At 33.3% G+C, this 18159-nt stretch overlaps 1 protein-coding gene across 11 annotated transcripts in view; it reads right to left on the reverse strand.

The window, feature by feature from the left end:
* Positions 1-18159, reverse strand: part of LOC143225840 (uncharacterized) — a 100329-nt gene that overhangs the window by 59075 nt on the left and 23095 nt on the right. For 2 of the 11 annotated variants that reach the window (XM_076455954.1, XM_076455953.1), the window contains exon 1: positions 6096-6378. The exons of 7 other annotated variants lie outside the window; for them this stretch is intronic. In XM_076455954.1, coding sequence (XP_076312069.1) covers positions 6096-6100 — 5 coding nt within the window. In that variant the 5' untranslated portion in view covers positions 6101-6378. Of the gene's footprint in view, positions 1-1623; positions 1947-2175; positions 2240-6095; positions 6379-18159 lie in introns of those variants that run through there. 2 more of the 11 variants (XM_076455956.1, XM_076455952.1) reach the window with 2 other exon arrangements.

The raw sequence follows: 18159 nt of genomic DNA on the forward strand, positions 1-18159 counted from the left end.
CTGTTATATATGTATAGATTTTCCAGCTTTGCAAAAGTCAGTTTTATCTAAGCCTTAAAAAGAAAACTTTTCTCTAGTTTCACACCAACCTTACTTCATTGCTGTGATTTTAAAATTGTTTTCTATGTTGTTGTTTGTTTATAAATAAAATTTTGATGCTGATCTAAAGGTTTTAACTTTCTTTCGAACCTTTGTAGTTGATTTTTTTGAGCAATGAATTTAATTAGGCAGCTGATGATTAAAACCTACATGGGAATACTTGAAGAAGTGACAGTAATAAAATTTGTATCTCAGGATAGCTGATAAGGGTATTAACACTTTTACCAAAATAAAGTAGAACAATGTTTCAACCTTCTTAGGTTATCTTCAGGTTAACAAAGAGAGTTTGCAACTGACCATTACTGGGCACATGTCTTAGGGACATTTATACTCCCATCTCTAAGACATGTGCCTGGCAATGGTCAGTTGCAAACTCTCTTTGTTAACCTGAAGATAACCTAAGAAAGTTAAAACATTGTTCTCTGCTTTATTTTGGTAAAAGTTTTAATACCCATACCAGACGTCCTTAGATACATTTTTACCTCAAGTGAGTTTCTCATTATCACAAAGTAATGAAATCTACTAACTCTTATTTTAACTTGGTGGTTAAATATTAATGAACCACAGCTTAGGACAGATTAATGTTACAATCAATATCATACTACATCATAATACAATCAACAAACATATTTTATAGCCTACATCTTGTTACTGATGAGTTTCGTTATACCGTAGTTCAAGGTCAGTCAATATGATTGCACTCAATTTTCAATGCATTTAACTAGTTAAAAATTTCCAAAAAAAAGTCTAATTTGTAGGAACTTAACAATTGTTTTCTGAAAGTACACAATGTCCACTGTACCTCCATTTTAGATTAAATACAAGATTTTCAGAGTTAGCAAGTTCACAAGAAATTAACATTTATAAACTAATGCTGATTATTGGTGATAATGTACAAAAAGTTTCCAAATGTTCTTTTAGGATATTTTAAGTTATTGATTCATATCTCTCAATTACTCAAGATAAGACTAACCAGTTGGTAATTTGTAAAATGTACAACCCACCCATTAAAAATAGGTGTGATATTGAATATCCTCTACTATTCTGGCACCTCATCTTTATTAAATTATTTATTAAAAATTGTAGTTACTAGTTTGTAATTATTTTCTTACTTTGTATCCTTTTTTATCCTAATATAAAGAGTGAAACTGAGAAAACGTACTCTGACGTCTTGTAATCAAGAAAAAACCCTCTCAGTCTCGCCTTCATTTTTTAAAGTAGTTATGCACATGTTTAAAGCACATAAAATAACTATCGCTTAGTTTTGCTTTTTTTATATAAAGTTCAGGTTTTGTTTAAATTGCGATTGTTCTAGTACTTCGACTTAATATATATTTTCATTTTTACCTTCATCCATATATTTGCTTTCACTTCTAAGTTATAAAAACGTATTTAACGTATAGACTTAACTAAACAGTTGTTAACAGTGAAAATAATTTTCCATTAATATTATGGACTTTAACAATCTGGTTCAGTTCAGGGTTAATGTCTATTCGATTAATTATCTATCGGCAATATTTGTACCTCATATTCATAACCCTTTTCCTAAAGCATTCTTTATGCTAGATTAGCTGACGAATGGGGGACGATGAAATGACATGAAACTTGTCGTTCTAAAATGCATTGCTCAATGAAAGATTTAAATAAAGTAAAACCGGTTTCATAAATTAAATACATAATTCATAAAAATGAAACAGTTTAACAATAAAATGTACTATACTACATCGCAAGAAAAGAAAAAAAAATTTTCTGTCCTCACGTACTCAGAAATTTAATTATACCAACATAAAATACTGTGACCTAAATGTAGGACACACTAGGCACGAATTATATGCTAAACGCACTATATACTAATAATTATCTTTTGGTTTTTTATCTAACTCAACTGATGATTCTGGTATTGAACGAGAAACGTCTTGGACAGCGGCATATGGAAGAAAAACTATAGATCTGAAGTGCTATTTTTTTTACACATTTCTGATTATGAGTGACAAAAGTCAGGTAAAGATGAAAGTGGAAATAAAAAAAAAGAAATATTTGCAATTATCTTGATTTTTTCTAAATTATTTTAATTACCTTGTTTCGTTATAAGGTTTAGGTAAAGCCAAATTGACAAAACAAATTCGTGCTCTATTCAACCACCTCGTTAATAATGGCAAAACTAAAATAAGAAAAAATTAAAATTGCAAGAAAAAACGAAAAACAAAAAATGTACTTAAGTCTGTCAGATGCCATACTTTTCAGTTTGATTTCAACGAACCAAATTTATCGGCATTTGGTCTTGGTTCAAAATTAAGGGAATTATCGATAAGTGCGGACATATTTATTTCAAACCTTCATTTTATTCCGATATGATTTTGAAAAATGCGGCACAGTACTATAAGTATTAGAATCTGTTTTTTATATTGGCTCAACTTATTGTTTCTAACAATCCTACACAATAAGTTTTTTTTAAATCGAATATATTAATCAATCATGAAGTCCTTCTCAAATCTTGAGGGTCGTCTACTATCATTCTCTATTCTTCACTGCTGGTACAAACTTTTCTAATTCAAGCTTCTCGTCTTTTTCATCTTTGATTATGAGGAACCCACTTTTTAGACTTTGGAGGCGCCTTTAACGGGAAGTGAAAGAAATTTTATTACAAACGTACGACGTTTCGACAAACTTATGTCATCATCATGTACTCTCCCATGTGTTCTCTTAATTTCATCGAGCCTTTCACGTTATCCATCAGGTTTTCCGTAAACCTTCCCTCATATCTAATTATTTTCCCAAGAAGGACATCTGTTTCCTACATTTGTTAAACAGTTTTTTTTTTGTCTCTACAAGTTCCAGTACTTCCTCATCAGAAGTTAACCATTCAGATTGCCTTTCATAAAATCATCTTTTTATCGTTGTCGTTTTCCCACTTTAAATGCCTTCCTTTCTTCCACAGTTAAAATTATTAATGTTTCAAATATTCTGGCTATTATATTTTTCCCACCAGAAACATTTGTCTGAAGCTAATATTACATTTATAAGTTAAGGAAATAATATTCCAATAGATGACAGTGTGTTAACCCTGTGGTTATAACATGTTTTGGTTTAGGAACAGCAGATATGAGAAGCAGTTTTCGTTTCGTTTAATTTAAAGCAAAGCTAGTTAGAGGTAGCCCTCCCGAATTTTGAATTGAAAAAACAAGTGTGAAGCCAGCTAGTCAACACCCATCCACCGACAACTTTTGAAATACTCTTTACCAACAAGCACTGAAATTGACCATCACGTTATAACGCCCCCACACCCGAGAGGGCAAGCATGTTCAATGGTTGTTTCTATCCTGTAACCCACAGATTACAAGTCATCTGCTCTAATCATCAGACTACACCAAAGTGAGACCTTAGTTTTTCGGCTCAGTTTACTTCCTGTAGATAAGCGTTTTTATACCTTTCAGCTTTCACAGTAAATTTTGAAGAATAATTTTTATTCAGACAAACGACTTCAGTTTCTTGTGCGATCGTTCTCAAATATATATCACGCACATAGTCTTAGTATGTAAATAAACATTTTCTGGTTATTTACGGATAATAAGTATGTTTTAGCAACTTCAGGAAACGTTTAAGAGATGTAGCATTATAACTGGCCAGCTTTTCATCCAGGTGAAACAGCACGTAAATTGAATTCTTATGTTAAAAAATACTTAAAAAACAAACATTCTCACATCTGTGAAGGTACAATACAAAACAACCAGTTTTATCAATGAGAACGTCAACGTACAAAAAACATGAACCTAATATTAACTAGAGAAAATCGTAGAATCCTCACTAATAACATAAAACCCCAGAATCAATAAATATTTAGATGTTACCGAATATTATTACCTTAGATATTCTTTCTTACATTCTCAACTGTTCTCACAACAAATCCTACATTTAATTTCAATTTTATTTATCCATCCGCGATAGAAACCCTCAGTTCTTAAGAACTGACATAGATATATATGCGTAAGTAAACACTTTTTAATATCTAACTTACGTATATTGGTTATTCACTTTTCTATTGTTGGTTTAAGTTCAAAAACTTTCCTTACTCTAGTAACCTGTGTTTGAGAACGATCGCACTAGCGATCAAAACTTCATACCTATGTAAAAACTCCTCCTCAGAATTACTACAAAAGTTGCAACTTATGCTCCTCCATAAGATGGAACAAATTATATTTACCATCTTTGTCTTCCTTCCAACAACTACGACTGTGTGCCACTGTTTCTGAGCCAATCAAATTGAAACTTAAAAGCCATATACCTTGATCTTATATGCTCAGTTTCTACTTTAGAGGTCAAAGGTCAAACATTACAAAAATTAATATTTTAGGATGCTGTTCTCTTGTACTTCTATCAATCCAAGTGAGAATTAGCGCAAAGATAACTCGGGACAATTCCCACAGAATAAAGATTTGTATTTTTCTTTGATATTTACAGGAGTCAAGGGTTAAATAAATCACAATATATGTTATAGGGGCTCTGAACGTAGATATATTGTGTATACATATAAAAAATAAACATTACAAAGAATTGTGTTATTAGCATTGTTTTGATTCACAAAATGCATGAAGCTGTATTAATCGTGTCGAAGAATAAGTCTTATTTGTCCGTAATATTGCCTGTAAAGTTCTTGTCATTGTGAATACATTTATTTACGCAAAGATTGTTCTTTGTATTAACATGCTTAAATTACCTCTTCCCCAAAGCAGTCTGAACTTGATACCGAATTGTATCTATCTCTCTATCGTGTGTGTGTTGTAGTTCATACCCCTTACCCTGGTTTGAATATCATTCTTTCTTAAGAAATACTGTTGTCCTGAGGATCTTATCGAATAAGGTAGATGGGAAGAAGACGTAAGCATTTGTAAAAAATTGATGAAATACAAGTAACTGTGTATCATCTGTAAGATTACCAACACTACCGAAGGTTTGGTACGATTAAAAATCGTCTTGATTATAAAGGAAACACACACTAAACATTTATTTTTATTCTATTTAATAATCTTAATCATTCAGAACTTTCTCTTAATGAAACACAACGTAATAATGTTCTTATGAAAACTAATAGAACTTTTACTGTCAAGCTTTTTGTGACAAAGTGAAACGTGTCAAAAGATTTCACAAAACTGTCAAATTGAAGAAAATTAAACACACTCTCCAAAATAAAATAAGTAAAAATATTTGCTGTATGAAATTTTAAGAAAACGATTCAGATATGTAGCTATATTTTGATCTTATGCTCTGGCTATTTTATTTTCACTGGCTACGATAATATATTCCCAGCAGAGTACCATTTTAAAAACAATTATATAAAATATCTGTGTGTACATGCTTATAAGTCACCGACTGGACTAAATTAAGCATATTTCCTGAGAGACCCTCGGAGAGTGACATGGGTAAGGTATCGGCGTTAGTTTTAGCCCCCTACGTCCCAATGTGCTAACAGTACGTCAGCTAGTTACTGTTATTGCAAAAGTAATGGGGTCATCTTGTACGCGTAACACGCATTTTGTTCATAACAAAAAGCAAAATAAAGAAGTTTTTAATTTGATAAAACACAAGAGTGCTTCCTCTTGTTTTTGTTAAACAGCTTGAAAATAAAGATAACTTGTTATTGACCGAAACAAATATGCACAGAAATAAACAATGAAATGCTGTTGACTGGATGCCTATAGTTTCTCAGTTCAAAATTACAAACAGATAAAGGTAAATAATCTTCTTGAGGATTTTCATGCATATCTAAAACAATCAACTTCCTAGTAGTGTTTGCAGCTATGAAAAATGTAGTTACGAAAAACTACAATCAGTATCTTATAGTGACAGTAAGAACAATGGAGATAAAGTACTTAGCTGTGACATACATTAACTTATAAAATATTGCAAGAAGAGAAAAATAAACGATGCTTGGTTCATACATTATAATTAGATTAAATTTTATTAACAAACATACAGTTTTGCTGTAGTATACTACTTACCCCATGTTAATCGAGATTATTTATAAGCTTCAGCGGATAGAAACATGAAGTTGAAACGTTGTTTCTTTTGAAAGTTGCAGTTGGTAGTCAGTAATAATACAACGAAACATACATTTTACACGAGACATAGAAGTCCTTTTTGGAGATTTTACAAATTATTTAACAAAACACTAACATTATTTACTGTACAAACGTTTGAAGGAAAACATCAAAACTACAAAATTCCATATTACACCACCTTTACAACATTTAAAACTGCATCTGAAACGGCATCTAGTGGTATATTTTATTTTTTCAATTAAAAATGAAATAATTAAATGTTTTGTAGAAACGGTACAAGCAAAGATGATAAAGTATTAAACTACCTAACGCATTATATTACTTTGGAGATAAACCATCTTTAAAAACTATGGTAATAATTTATTTTATTGAAGCTACTGAGAGTCGAACAGCGATTTACATTTTTGACTTCTGCAAGTTCTTATTAGAACATTCATGCACAAATAAATATTTATATATGTACATATAAATTACTACAATTTATTATTACCTTCGCATTTTTCTACATATATATTTAGAAAGATCCAAAAATATAGAAACGATAAAATAAAGAAATTAGACTTTTGGAAATAAATCACCTTAAACACTACGGTAATAATGTACATATATATTTGTGTGTGCGTGCGTGTGTGCGTGCGTGTTCCGATAAGAACTTGCAAATATATATATATACGTCTCTGCTTGACTCTCAGTAGCTTTGACTACTAATATTAAGTTATGTGCATTTTATTTAATATGTTCATCGCAACTCGGACACATTAGTGTATCATAAAACAGTAGAAAACACTACATTTCAGTGTATGATTTACTAAAACAGAGACATTCAAATTTGATAAAATTCATGACCCCCCTTCAAAAAAAAATCCAGCTAAAAACTAGACAGCTTCGACCCTAAAATGTCAAGGGCTACTTTCGACGATATTAAATTTTGGGATGTATTTTAGTAGCTATATTTTAAGTGTTTCCACGGAGCAGGCGCCCAGGATTTGGAATGTTTGGCAGGCCTTAATATATAATATAATTCCGACATGAGCTAAAACTCTACTTCTAGCGTTTTCAGGTTGAACTAAAACTCCACACAAAGTTTTACGAAAAAATTCTAATATTTAGTAACACTATAACAAGTGCTTGACTCCCACAGTAAGTACACTTAAAAGGTGTACACGTGGTGTAGTGTTTCTTCAGTGTCACAAGATCCAAGGGATCCTCAGAAGAATTGCCATATATTTCAACAAAATGGCGTAATTAATCCTTCTTTTTTTCTTCTTCATCCTTTTAATTTGCTCTATGGCTGTTTCCTACCTGCTTCTCGTACCATTTTTATCTCATGGTCTAAACTATTCTATCCATACTGATATCAAGAGTATTTTCCACAAGTACCACACATATGCACTTTGCATCTATAAGCTATTTTCTTCACTGTCTGAATTAACGTTGCTTTATTAAAACAAGATCAGAACACTTACTAACTGAATGTCAATTGTATGTCCATGTCTGTTTTGTGGCCAGCCGTGGATCCGGTATTCACAAAGGGTTCCAAGATCGTTCACTTTTTATCCAATCAGGTTTCAGTAAAAGTTTTAGCCAATAAAAAACTGATCGGAAATGACTTAAATTAAATTCTGCGAAATCCTGGGTGCTTGATCCGTGAAAGCACTGTTAAAACTTTTTCAACCACCTTGTAGACCGACTAAAATATCAGTTGGAGAACTGTTTGTCTAGAAAACACTGGTGCAGCTAATTTTTAAAATGTACAAATTCAGTAAAGGCATCATCTGATATTTACACCTCATACATCTTCTACCAATACGTATATAGAAGGTGCGAAGTTTTAGCATTCCATTGGCACAGTTTTTCATGGTTAACTAATTCAATCGTAGAATCATCACGCGCCTCACCCCTTATCTACTCAATCTATGTTTAAATAATTTATTCATATATATCATACAAATATACTACGTTTTTATAAAATACTAACAAAGGTACCAGGCAAAGCAGGCCTTCAAGATTAATGTTATCAGTACGAACGTTAGTCGCTTCACACGAGTTGTTTGTCAGATGAGCAGTTATCCGAGCTAAACGCTGTTTTTAAACATTAAGTTTGATGTCCGTATCATATATTTTGTTACCAAACTGGCCACTCAGTATAGCCCACATTCGCAGCATTAAGACGATAAAGCTAAAATGGTTGCTAAAACATTGAAGTAGTTGAACAGATTACTTACCCATTTAAACCCAAACACGTGCAGACCTAATTTCCTTCCACCAAACTTTAATCGAAACTGGTTTAGCTATTTTCTCAAAACAACTTATGACCACGGCCAGTTCGAACATCTTTGTTTTTACACTGTTGTTGTTTTAAATTTCGCGCAAAACTAACAAGGGCTATCTGTGTTAGCCGTCCGCAATTTAGTAGTGTAACTAGAGGGAAGACAGCTAGTTATCACCACCTACCGCCAACGCTTGGGCTACTCTTTTACCAACGAATAGTGGGATTGACCGTCACACTATAACGCCCCTCCGGCTAAAAGGGCGGGCATATTTGTTGTGACGGGGATTCGAACCCGCGACCCTCAGATTACGAGTCGAACGCCACTAGCCACTTGGCCACACTGGGACACACTGTTTTTACACAAAGTTGTCCAGAGATAAATGTTGGAATTCTCACGATAACATTTATAAGCTGAATATTGAGTTACTTATTGTTAGTTGGTTGGTTTAATCCAACGTTTGTCGCCTACAAGGTGTCTTAATTGTTTGCTGTTTCAACTCTACTCAGAGTAAGTTTTTCAACCCCCCAAGGTTTGAAAATAGCATGGACAAGAAGAACTTTCGCCTGATTTTCCTCTACGAACTTGGACTTCAACGAACTCTACTTCAAACTTGGACGAAAAGCTACCGAAACTACATGGAACATCAACTAATTCAGCGTTGGAAGGTTTCGACATGGACATGAAAGTCTTGAAGGCCACGAAAGACGTGGAAGGAAGCCATTCTTAGATGAAAACACATTAAGGAAGCAGTTGAGACAGACCCTCGCACAGCAGTAGGTGAGCTTGCAGAAAAGCTGGGTACAAGCAAATTAAGCCTTGCCAACCACCTAAGTGCGATTGGAAAAACGGAAAAGTTGAATGATTGGGTTCCGCGTGAGCTGACTGAAGATCAACAAAATCGGCGTTGTGAGACCTGTCAAGGTTGACGCTCCAAAATTTGAACGAATTAGGAATCGAGGTTCTGCCTCGACCACCTCATTCCTAAGACGTTTCCCCTACAGAATTTCATTTTTTTCAAGCACTTTGACAACGTTTTGAACAACAAAAGCTTTCAAAACCAGATAGCTGCAGAAGGAGCTTTCAGGGAGTTCCCTGACCATAGAAACTCATTTCTCTAGTTGGGACATAAATAGCATCGTTACACGTTGGCAAAAGTGTGTTGAAGCAAATGGTGCTCACTTTGATTAAAGCATGTTTTACAACACTGGTTTATACTTTTCCAAACTCCGCAGTTCAAAAACGACATTTATTTCTGGGCAACCTAATATTTATGAAATGTACTTTTCAGTCACACGAGTGACACCTTTTGTAAATAGCATTTTTTGTAAAGCGAATTTATTACTCACGCTAGGGTGAAAATCACACACACACACTAGTAAAGACAAGACGTTAAAAGGTAAAATTTGAACTTATTTTCGTAAAATCTTTTTATAAATATGATATTCATCACGCATTTGAATATAAAAACGTATTTCAAATAGATTTCTAACTCTAGGCCTCTGAATAAACAGAGAAATAAATTATGAACAAGATAAGAGAAAAAAAGAAGTAGAAAGCTTGAAAAAGGAATGTACCAAAAACTCTTTGATCGTTTTATTGAACGATAGCACAAAGTGGTAGGAGTATTAATAACATGAAACAAAAAACGTGAGTATACTTACAAAATTGTTTTGATGTCGATATTTGTTCCTGTTGCAATGGGACATTTTGTTGAAAGTTCATTACATAATCAGTACGACCAGTGTTATTTCTTAAGCTGGAGAAAATATTTAAAGCTCTTAAGAACGAATATGGACAGATAAACATCGTTTTGCAATTTTTAAATTTCTTTACAAGATCTTATTTGCATATAAGGTAGATACTGCGTTGCTTTTCAAATAATGTAAATATATAGTTAGGCATTGGATGTAGGTCAGTTTGTTTGTTAAATGTATAGCTAAAGAATTGGCTATTATGCTGTGCAGAATTTGGTTTTTGTTTATTTGTTTAGAATTAAGCACAAAGTTACAACATGCTCTTCCCACCACGGGTAATGAAACCCGGTTTTTAGCAGTGCGAGTCCGCAGACATGCTACTGAAGAGCCAGAATTTTCGTACCGAACCAGACTTAACACTCAGTCATCAGGTGACATGTAGATCAACTAATTTACACACACACACCAGCTATTCTACCCTTTACTAGAAACGAAAAAAGATAGGGAAAAGTGGATGAATGATCGCCACTTTGAAGCTCTACATGTGGTTTTGGTTTTCTTAAGATGTTTTTTAATGAAAATGCAGAAAGTTTGAAAATGAACCTTGAATTATTATAAACTTAATTTCTACTTAAAACAATACTAATACATTGAAGGTTTTTAGGTATTGAAAAAAATGCACTTTTTGCGGTTAGTGGCCGTTTTACTTGTAATAATAGATAAAATGGAATCTCGAGATAAGATGCTATATACACACAAACATAGTGGAAATATATGTCACTGGTGTGAAATTTAACATTCGCATCACTACCCGAAAATTAATCGTCCGGTGAAAAATCAATAAACTTGAACTATGTTTCTTTGCGGTATATTCTGTCTATAACTTCTTGAACAATGTGTAACTCCCTGGTATATCTATTTAGCAGCAACAGAAATTCAAAGTGATTAACTGAAATCAAAGTTGTTACAAAATATAAAAAAAATGTAACCTCGTTTTGACCTTCACGCCGGTCCCACTCGAATAAAGCAGTGAAGGAAAAATGTCTGAAATAATAAGAAAGCCCCTAAAAAGAGACAGAATTCATAAAATAAAAATAAATAATCTAACACGTACTGTTGAGCCTTGTTATTTAACAAGACCCTTCTTTTTTGTCTATAGAATTATTTAGCTAAACTACTGTCGCAAAAGCAAAGATTACACTGCACAACAATTTTTGTGAAAAGTTTTGCTACCTGAAAAGTTTTTGCTGATTGTGACAGGTACCTGGTGGGTATGCACAAATATAGTTTTAGTTTTGCTTCATCACGTAGGAACTCTGAGAAATACACAGTTAACTGTTTACCGGCAATAACGTATTTAATTGTGTTTATGTTTCTAATACGCTATTAAGTTCAACATAATTAAAAGTGTTTTTCTCTTGATTTTCATTTGTATTCAATGTCCGGTGCATCACGTTGCAATGTCCAACAGTAGTCAGCAAGCATTGACGGATTCCAGTTGCTCTGATATCGTTTTTCCATTGTAGCAATGTCCTGGTGAAACAAGATTTTGATGAGACGATACGTGATGGGCAAATTTGGATGTGATTTTCGTGATTAGCAGCCAAAAATCTATAAGGAACACCCAACAGTGTTCAAGAAGCAAAAACTTTGTTGTGCAGTGTTATATAAACCTTCAACTGAAACTTAATAATTACTTTTGGTATCAAAAGATGTTGAGATGTACGATAATATCATATAATAAACTTTAAGTAATTAAACTCCTCGATTATTTGCTTTTGTTAATTCGGGCAAACTATTTCTTGTGGTATCTTTAATTATTTACCCGAATTTATTTACAGGTTATAATATATAACAATTAGTGCTCGCTAAATGGAAATGGAAATGTTTGTATATTGCTACATACAAATCAAGATTTGGAGATCCTTTCATCAATATTTTTTATTTATAAGGCAAATATTAATATAAACTTAAGTTCATTTCGAAAATAATAAAAAAAACTCTTAATACAGAGGGATTAAAATACCTAAATAGGGGTATATCTCACATCACAGACTTTGAAACATATTTAACTGTGCCAGTGTATTAAACAACTTATGAGACCAGACTCTTAAATATGATAAAAGCAACTTAATAACAGCATGAAATATTAAGTTAAAGTAATAGAAAGCAAAAAGTGGAAAAGACGATCGGTGAAGATGTCCGATATTTACAGAGTGAATATTTACTAAAGTGAAAACTTGAAGAGCACAAGAATACTGTAAGTTAACTAACAGCCTCCACAAGTCAGCTCTGATCCTACATTCAGCACAAAGATACACCATTCTACAGTAGCAGATTTGAAAGAGAAAAGAGAACAGTCAGTCATACAAGAAACTTCGTCCAGGAAGAATGATTACTCCATGTAGCTGGAACGCCAGAATAAAACACAATGTACACTGGCTCTTCTCACTACTCGACCCACTCGCAACTGTTGTAGAGCACATGTTAAATTTAGGCTTATAATTTTTATGTTAAATGAGACTATGAAAAAACTTAAAAGAATTTAAAAAAAAAGAAAAAGAGTACTTGCATACAACGTTACAAAGATGTAAGGTAATGAAGCTTAGTACCGCGACTTCTCTTTATCTTAAATCCCCTTTATATTGACTTAAGTAACAAACAAATAATTTCGATTTCTACACGTCATTTTTTAGCACATAAACAAGAAACAGTGTAGTGATATAAATGGATTACGAGGATTACCATCACAAAAACGTAACAGTCAAAAACAAAACTGAAAGCACAAAATCAACAGCAACAGTAAACACTTTTCCAGAACTCCCTTGTGTAAAATGTTTGTAATTGGGCACAAAAGATACACAATGGGCTATCTGTGCTCTGCCAACCAGTGGTATTGAAACCCGGTCTCTAACGTTGTAAGTCAGTAGACATACCGCTGTACCACTGGGAATATAAAATGTCAGGGACACTCAATACATTAATAATTGAAGATATTGTTACTATATTGATTCACAACTGAAAAGCAAAATAAAAACATAAATCTGAAAAATAGGGAAAATATTCGCATTAAAAATACCATTATAGCAGCACTTACAAAAATAATATTGGCTCGCATATAATACAATAAACCCATAATCACACATCCCAAAGTATAAGTAAGGTGTACCAAAATGCAAAATAATTAACCATTATATTAAATATGAACAACAGTACTTTTAGAAAACTTTCAGGTCAATCCTGTAATCACAAAATATAGGAAAAACTAAATTACATGTAGCAAACTACAATCATAATATATGTCAATAAACACCCTTAAAATTGTAATACAAAATAAATTGGCACAAACGAGTCTTAAACTTCATTGTTTACCTCACAGCTTATAAAATTCTAGCATAACTAATACAACTATTTATCTGCGATACTAATAATAGAAAAACAGAAAACTCATTTTTATATATCACGTCATCCCTTAAGTAATGTCCGATTTTAGGTTCAGAAAGAGAGAAAGGATTTCAAATGCTTTTAATGTTATTCAATCAATAATGTATGTTCCATTATTATTCATTACTTCCTACCAACGATTCACAAGCTACTGAATGACACTTCTATAAAATTCTTGGAGTTGAAGGAAAAGAATGTGGAGAAGGTAGTTTTGACATCTTCATGTGTTCCAAGCTCTTTTTCATCAAGATATTTCTGCAAACTTTGGAACAGATGATAATCAGATGGGGTAAGGCCTGTAGAATGAGAAGGATATGGAAGTTTTTCCCAGTCTAGCTCTCCAATCTTTGCAGATGTGATCCTTGCTGTATGGGGCCATGCATTATCCTGATGTAACACAATACCTCTACGATTGATCAAAGCAGGCCTCTTTTCTTTCAGTGAAACATTCAAGCGCTCTAACTGTTGACAATAGAAGTCTGACGCAATCATTAAATGAGTGGCAGCAACTCAAAGTGGATCACACCAACAATATCTCACCAAACGCTTAACAAGACTTTCCTAAGGTGGAAGTCCATTTCAGACTGTGCTTTAGCCAGTTTACCTGCACTGAGCCATTGTCTGCAGCGTTTAACATTTTTATACCTATTTTTCATCTCTGGTCACTATCCTGTCAAAAAAAGGTAAGTTATGTTCAAGAAAGTGCAGAGAAGTGCAAATGCCCACTTTTGCTCTAAGTTTGGCTTCTGTCAAGTCATGGAGGGCCCATTTTACAAGTTTTGACACCTTTCCAAGCTGTTGTAGATGACGGTGAATTGTTGAATGGGCTGAATTAAACTTATGTGCTAATTTTTTTCAACTGTTACAGCACAGTCTTCATCAAGCGCAGCCAGCAGCAAGGCATCATTAAACTCAACAGGATGACCGGAACGTGGCGCGTCACTTAAGCTGTAGTCAACTGACATGATCTTCTGAAACCACCTTCGACGTTTTCTTTCATTGAGAGACTACGTACCATAAACACCTTGAATGTTTCGTGTAGTTTCTGCTACACTATTGCCTTTTTTAAACTCTAAGCATTATAGGCCTAACGTGCTCCTCATACACATCCATCTTCATGAGGGTTTATTTGATTAATGATTTGAAAAAGTGGAGTTTCTTTTATTTGTCTGAACATTTTAATACATGTCATATTACATATTTTAGTTATTAAAACCTTCTACGAAGACAGAAATGATGATGCACTTCCTGTATTACATTTTTGGACATTACTTATGGGATGACTTGATAGCTATAACATTCAATCTTTTTAAAATTCTAGAACTCTTTTAGCTATAATACCAAACAGGCCCTTTGAATGATCATGAAAAAGTATTTCGATTACAACAGGCACGTGCAACGTAAGGCCCACAATGACTTCTTCAAATATAATATATAATATATAACAAAATTTAAGGACTCATTGCGAGTCGTACATTGCACACCTGGATTACAATGTAGAAATACTACACTTTACACCAAAGTGCAAAAAAAACCCTAAAGTTGCAATAATATAATGAATCTATCTTTTCTTTCAACAAATACAAGAAAAAATATCCTTCAAGTAACGTAATACATAAAATACTCTATACAACATATAAATATCTATACAGACGTATTTGTTTACAATAAACAAAGAAAGCAAGAAGTGCCAAACCCTTTAGTGAATATCACATGCTCTTATATCGCAGCCTCTGTTTTCTTCTCCAATAATGAAATAGTCTACTCAAGATCTTTAGCCCATTAAAGGTTTTGACAATTTTGCTGCTCTTCCAATATATTATTTATCCCTCCAACTTGTTTGAAAGCCTACTTTTTTTGCAACTAAGCATAACAGGTCCTCTCGACATTGGAAGAGGTTCGTCCCAGGCTGTACTACAAGGTGCAGTCCATTGGGGATAACTAGAGGTGGACTGGACAATACTTCAGTGACAAGTTGTTGCTACCTCCTCTTGTCCTGAAGTAGTCACTATGCATAGTTCATGCTAGGAAGGAGGTTAATTGGGAGTTAGCTATAGTAATTACTGCACATTATTAGTCATTTTGTGTTTCTAAACAAAAGGTTTGATAGTTATCTGAAGGTTAGAGATTTCGCAAATGAAATTTGAGAATTTTATTAAATGGTACAAAATTTATTTTTTAATCTTAAAATCAAACTTATTCTGCATGTTAAATAATTAACATTCGAAAAGAATATATGCACAAGCAAATCTTTAATTAAAGATATGATATTTTGTGTACAACAGCCGTGTAATGTTTAGTGATAATCTGCAAAATTTTGTGAAGATACGCACACGTTATTAAAAGTGGTAACGTGACTGCTACCATATATACTTTGGTGGTTACAGCTGGATGTCGAAAGTCTGAAATTAACTACGCTGGATCATCGATGAAACGATTATTAACAGCTATTTTGGAGAGGCTGATGGAACAGTACGGTCGCATAGAAATCCATAGACCATCAGAAACGCCCTATTATCATTTTGAAACTGGATCTGTTTTTGGACCAATTAATTTTCATACGTTTCTTTTGTACGAGCTTTTTCGTTTATCACAACAACGAAACATTCAATTCTCAGGTTGAGAATATTTTCAGGTTTGATAAAGCTAGCAGCTATTCTAACTTCTATAAAAAAGAAAACGCAACCGACTCTCTGTGATTAACAAAAAGATCTATTTCATATTATTTTAATATTTGTTGACGATGCCATAAGCAATATATTGTTTACAAAAATTCCTCGGTCTTTAGATATACAAACTTTTACTACAAAGTACAAGAACCTTTAATTAAATACTACACAATACATTGAAAATGTCTTGTATTTTCTGGGTCTACTGGTGTCACTTTCTTCCTATCAAGCTCAGCTGTCCAAACTTGTAGCTGGTTTAATCAGCTGCTGGAGACTGAAGAATTGATGGTTAAGTCAAACCAAAGTGTAAGGGTTGTATAATATACTCTTAGATTACGTACGTCAGTGACTGTTTAAATTTTGATTTAAGGGAAAATTTGCTCTGAGCTGACACACCCTCTAGAATGTTATGATCTACTTCAAAAAAAAAAAAAATTAAACAGATACAGAGCTAAACAAGAGTAATCTCTACGGGATGGGCTCTGTGATGCGTAGCACAGGATAAGAATTATTTACCTCTTTCGCCACAAGCTCAAGACAACACAAAAGAAGCAGAAACGAATTTATAATTAAAATAATTTACAAGTGTCACGAAATGAACTAGGAAAAATTACATAAAAGTGAAAGCAAAGTTCGTGCAGTTTAAATACGTAGCACTTTAAGATACAAACTAAAACAGGATGAGTTATAATACTACAAGAATAGAGAAACAGTTTCTTATGTAAATTAACCTCAAAACTTAGTAGAATACAGAGGTACAGGCAGAAGTAAATCAAATATTAAGAATACAACAAAATAAGGATTTACAAGTCACAAAAGAGTTTCCATATTTGTTTCAGAACTTTGTGCAAGAGCAAACAAAGGTAAATTGTGCATAGCTATCCCTAATTTTGAACTGACAGACTAGAGGATATGTGTGTATGTTTGATATATCAAAGCCACATCCAGCTATTTGCTGTATCTACTAAAGGGAATTGAATCCCTGATTTTAGCATTATAAATCCGAAGATTTGCCGCTTCCCACTGAGGGACTAGGCTAGAAGAAAACAGGTAGTCAAAACCATCAACTGCCTACTCTTGTCTGATTAAATAGTGGAAAATGACTGCCATTTTTAAAGCACAACTAAAATGCTAAAATCGGGTTTTGCTACTTTTTGTGGGCCAACCATAGATAACCCGTTGACGTTGTGCTTAACTACAAACAAATTTTGCACTCTACAGCCCTCAAAGTACGTTGTTGAGATAATGGTTAGAAAACCATGAACTTACACACTTACAGACTAGGCATGCTATCCATTAGGCCACACTAGGCCTGACAAGACAGACAATCAGCAACCATATATATCACATAGGATAACATCTCTGTGAATTTATCGCCCATAAAATTTAGTAAACCCATTACCAAAAATATAGGGAAGTCTATTCCTAAACTTCTAAACGACAGAGTTTACCAGAAACCATATTACTAGAAGTCCAAGAAATTCTCCAGTGCCACTTTATAGAAGCAGATTAAAGGATACAAAAGGAAATGACTCTTGCTGGTGCATCTCTAACTCAAAGACACAATCTTTGCAATTCAAAGCTTGCTACCTGCACGCAGTGTATGTACTGTACACACACTAAATGTCAGTATGAAAAGTTTTTGCATTCTAGTGAACAAAAAAACGTTCACCTCTAAGTCTTAAAGAAAAATACATATCTAGAATGTTCTACATACCACAACAGTAGTTTAACTCATTACATACCTGGAAAATTTAACACAGACGGACTATCAAATTCTTCTCATTAATAATAGTATTTGTTTGTTTTTGAATTTCGCTCAAAGCTACATGAGGGCTATCTGCAGGTTTTCGAACTCACAATAATGTGACATTTGACAGACAATGTTTCACAGAATAAATACTTGATCTCATTGTCTTCACTG

This window comes from Tachypleus tridentatus, chromosome 9 (genome assembly GCF_004210375.1).
Source record: "Tachypleus tridentatus isolate NWPU-2018 chromosome 9, ASM421037v1, whole genome shotgun sequence".
Classification (NCBI taxonomy): Eukaryota; Metazoa; Arthropoda; class Merostomata; order Xiphosura; family Limulidae; genus Tachypleus; species Tachypleus tridentatus.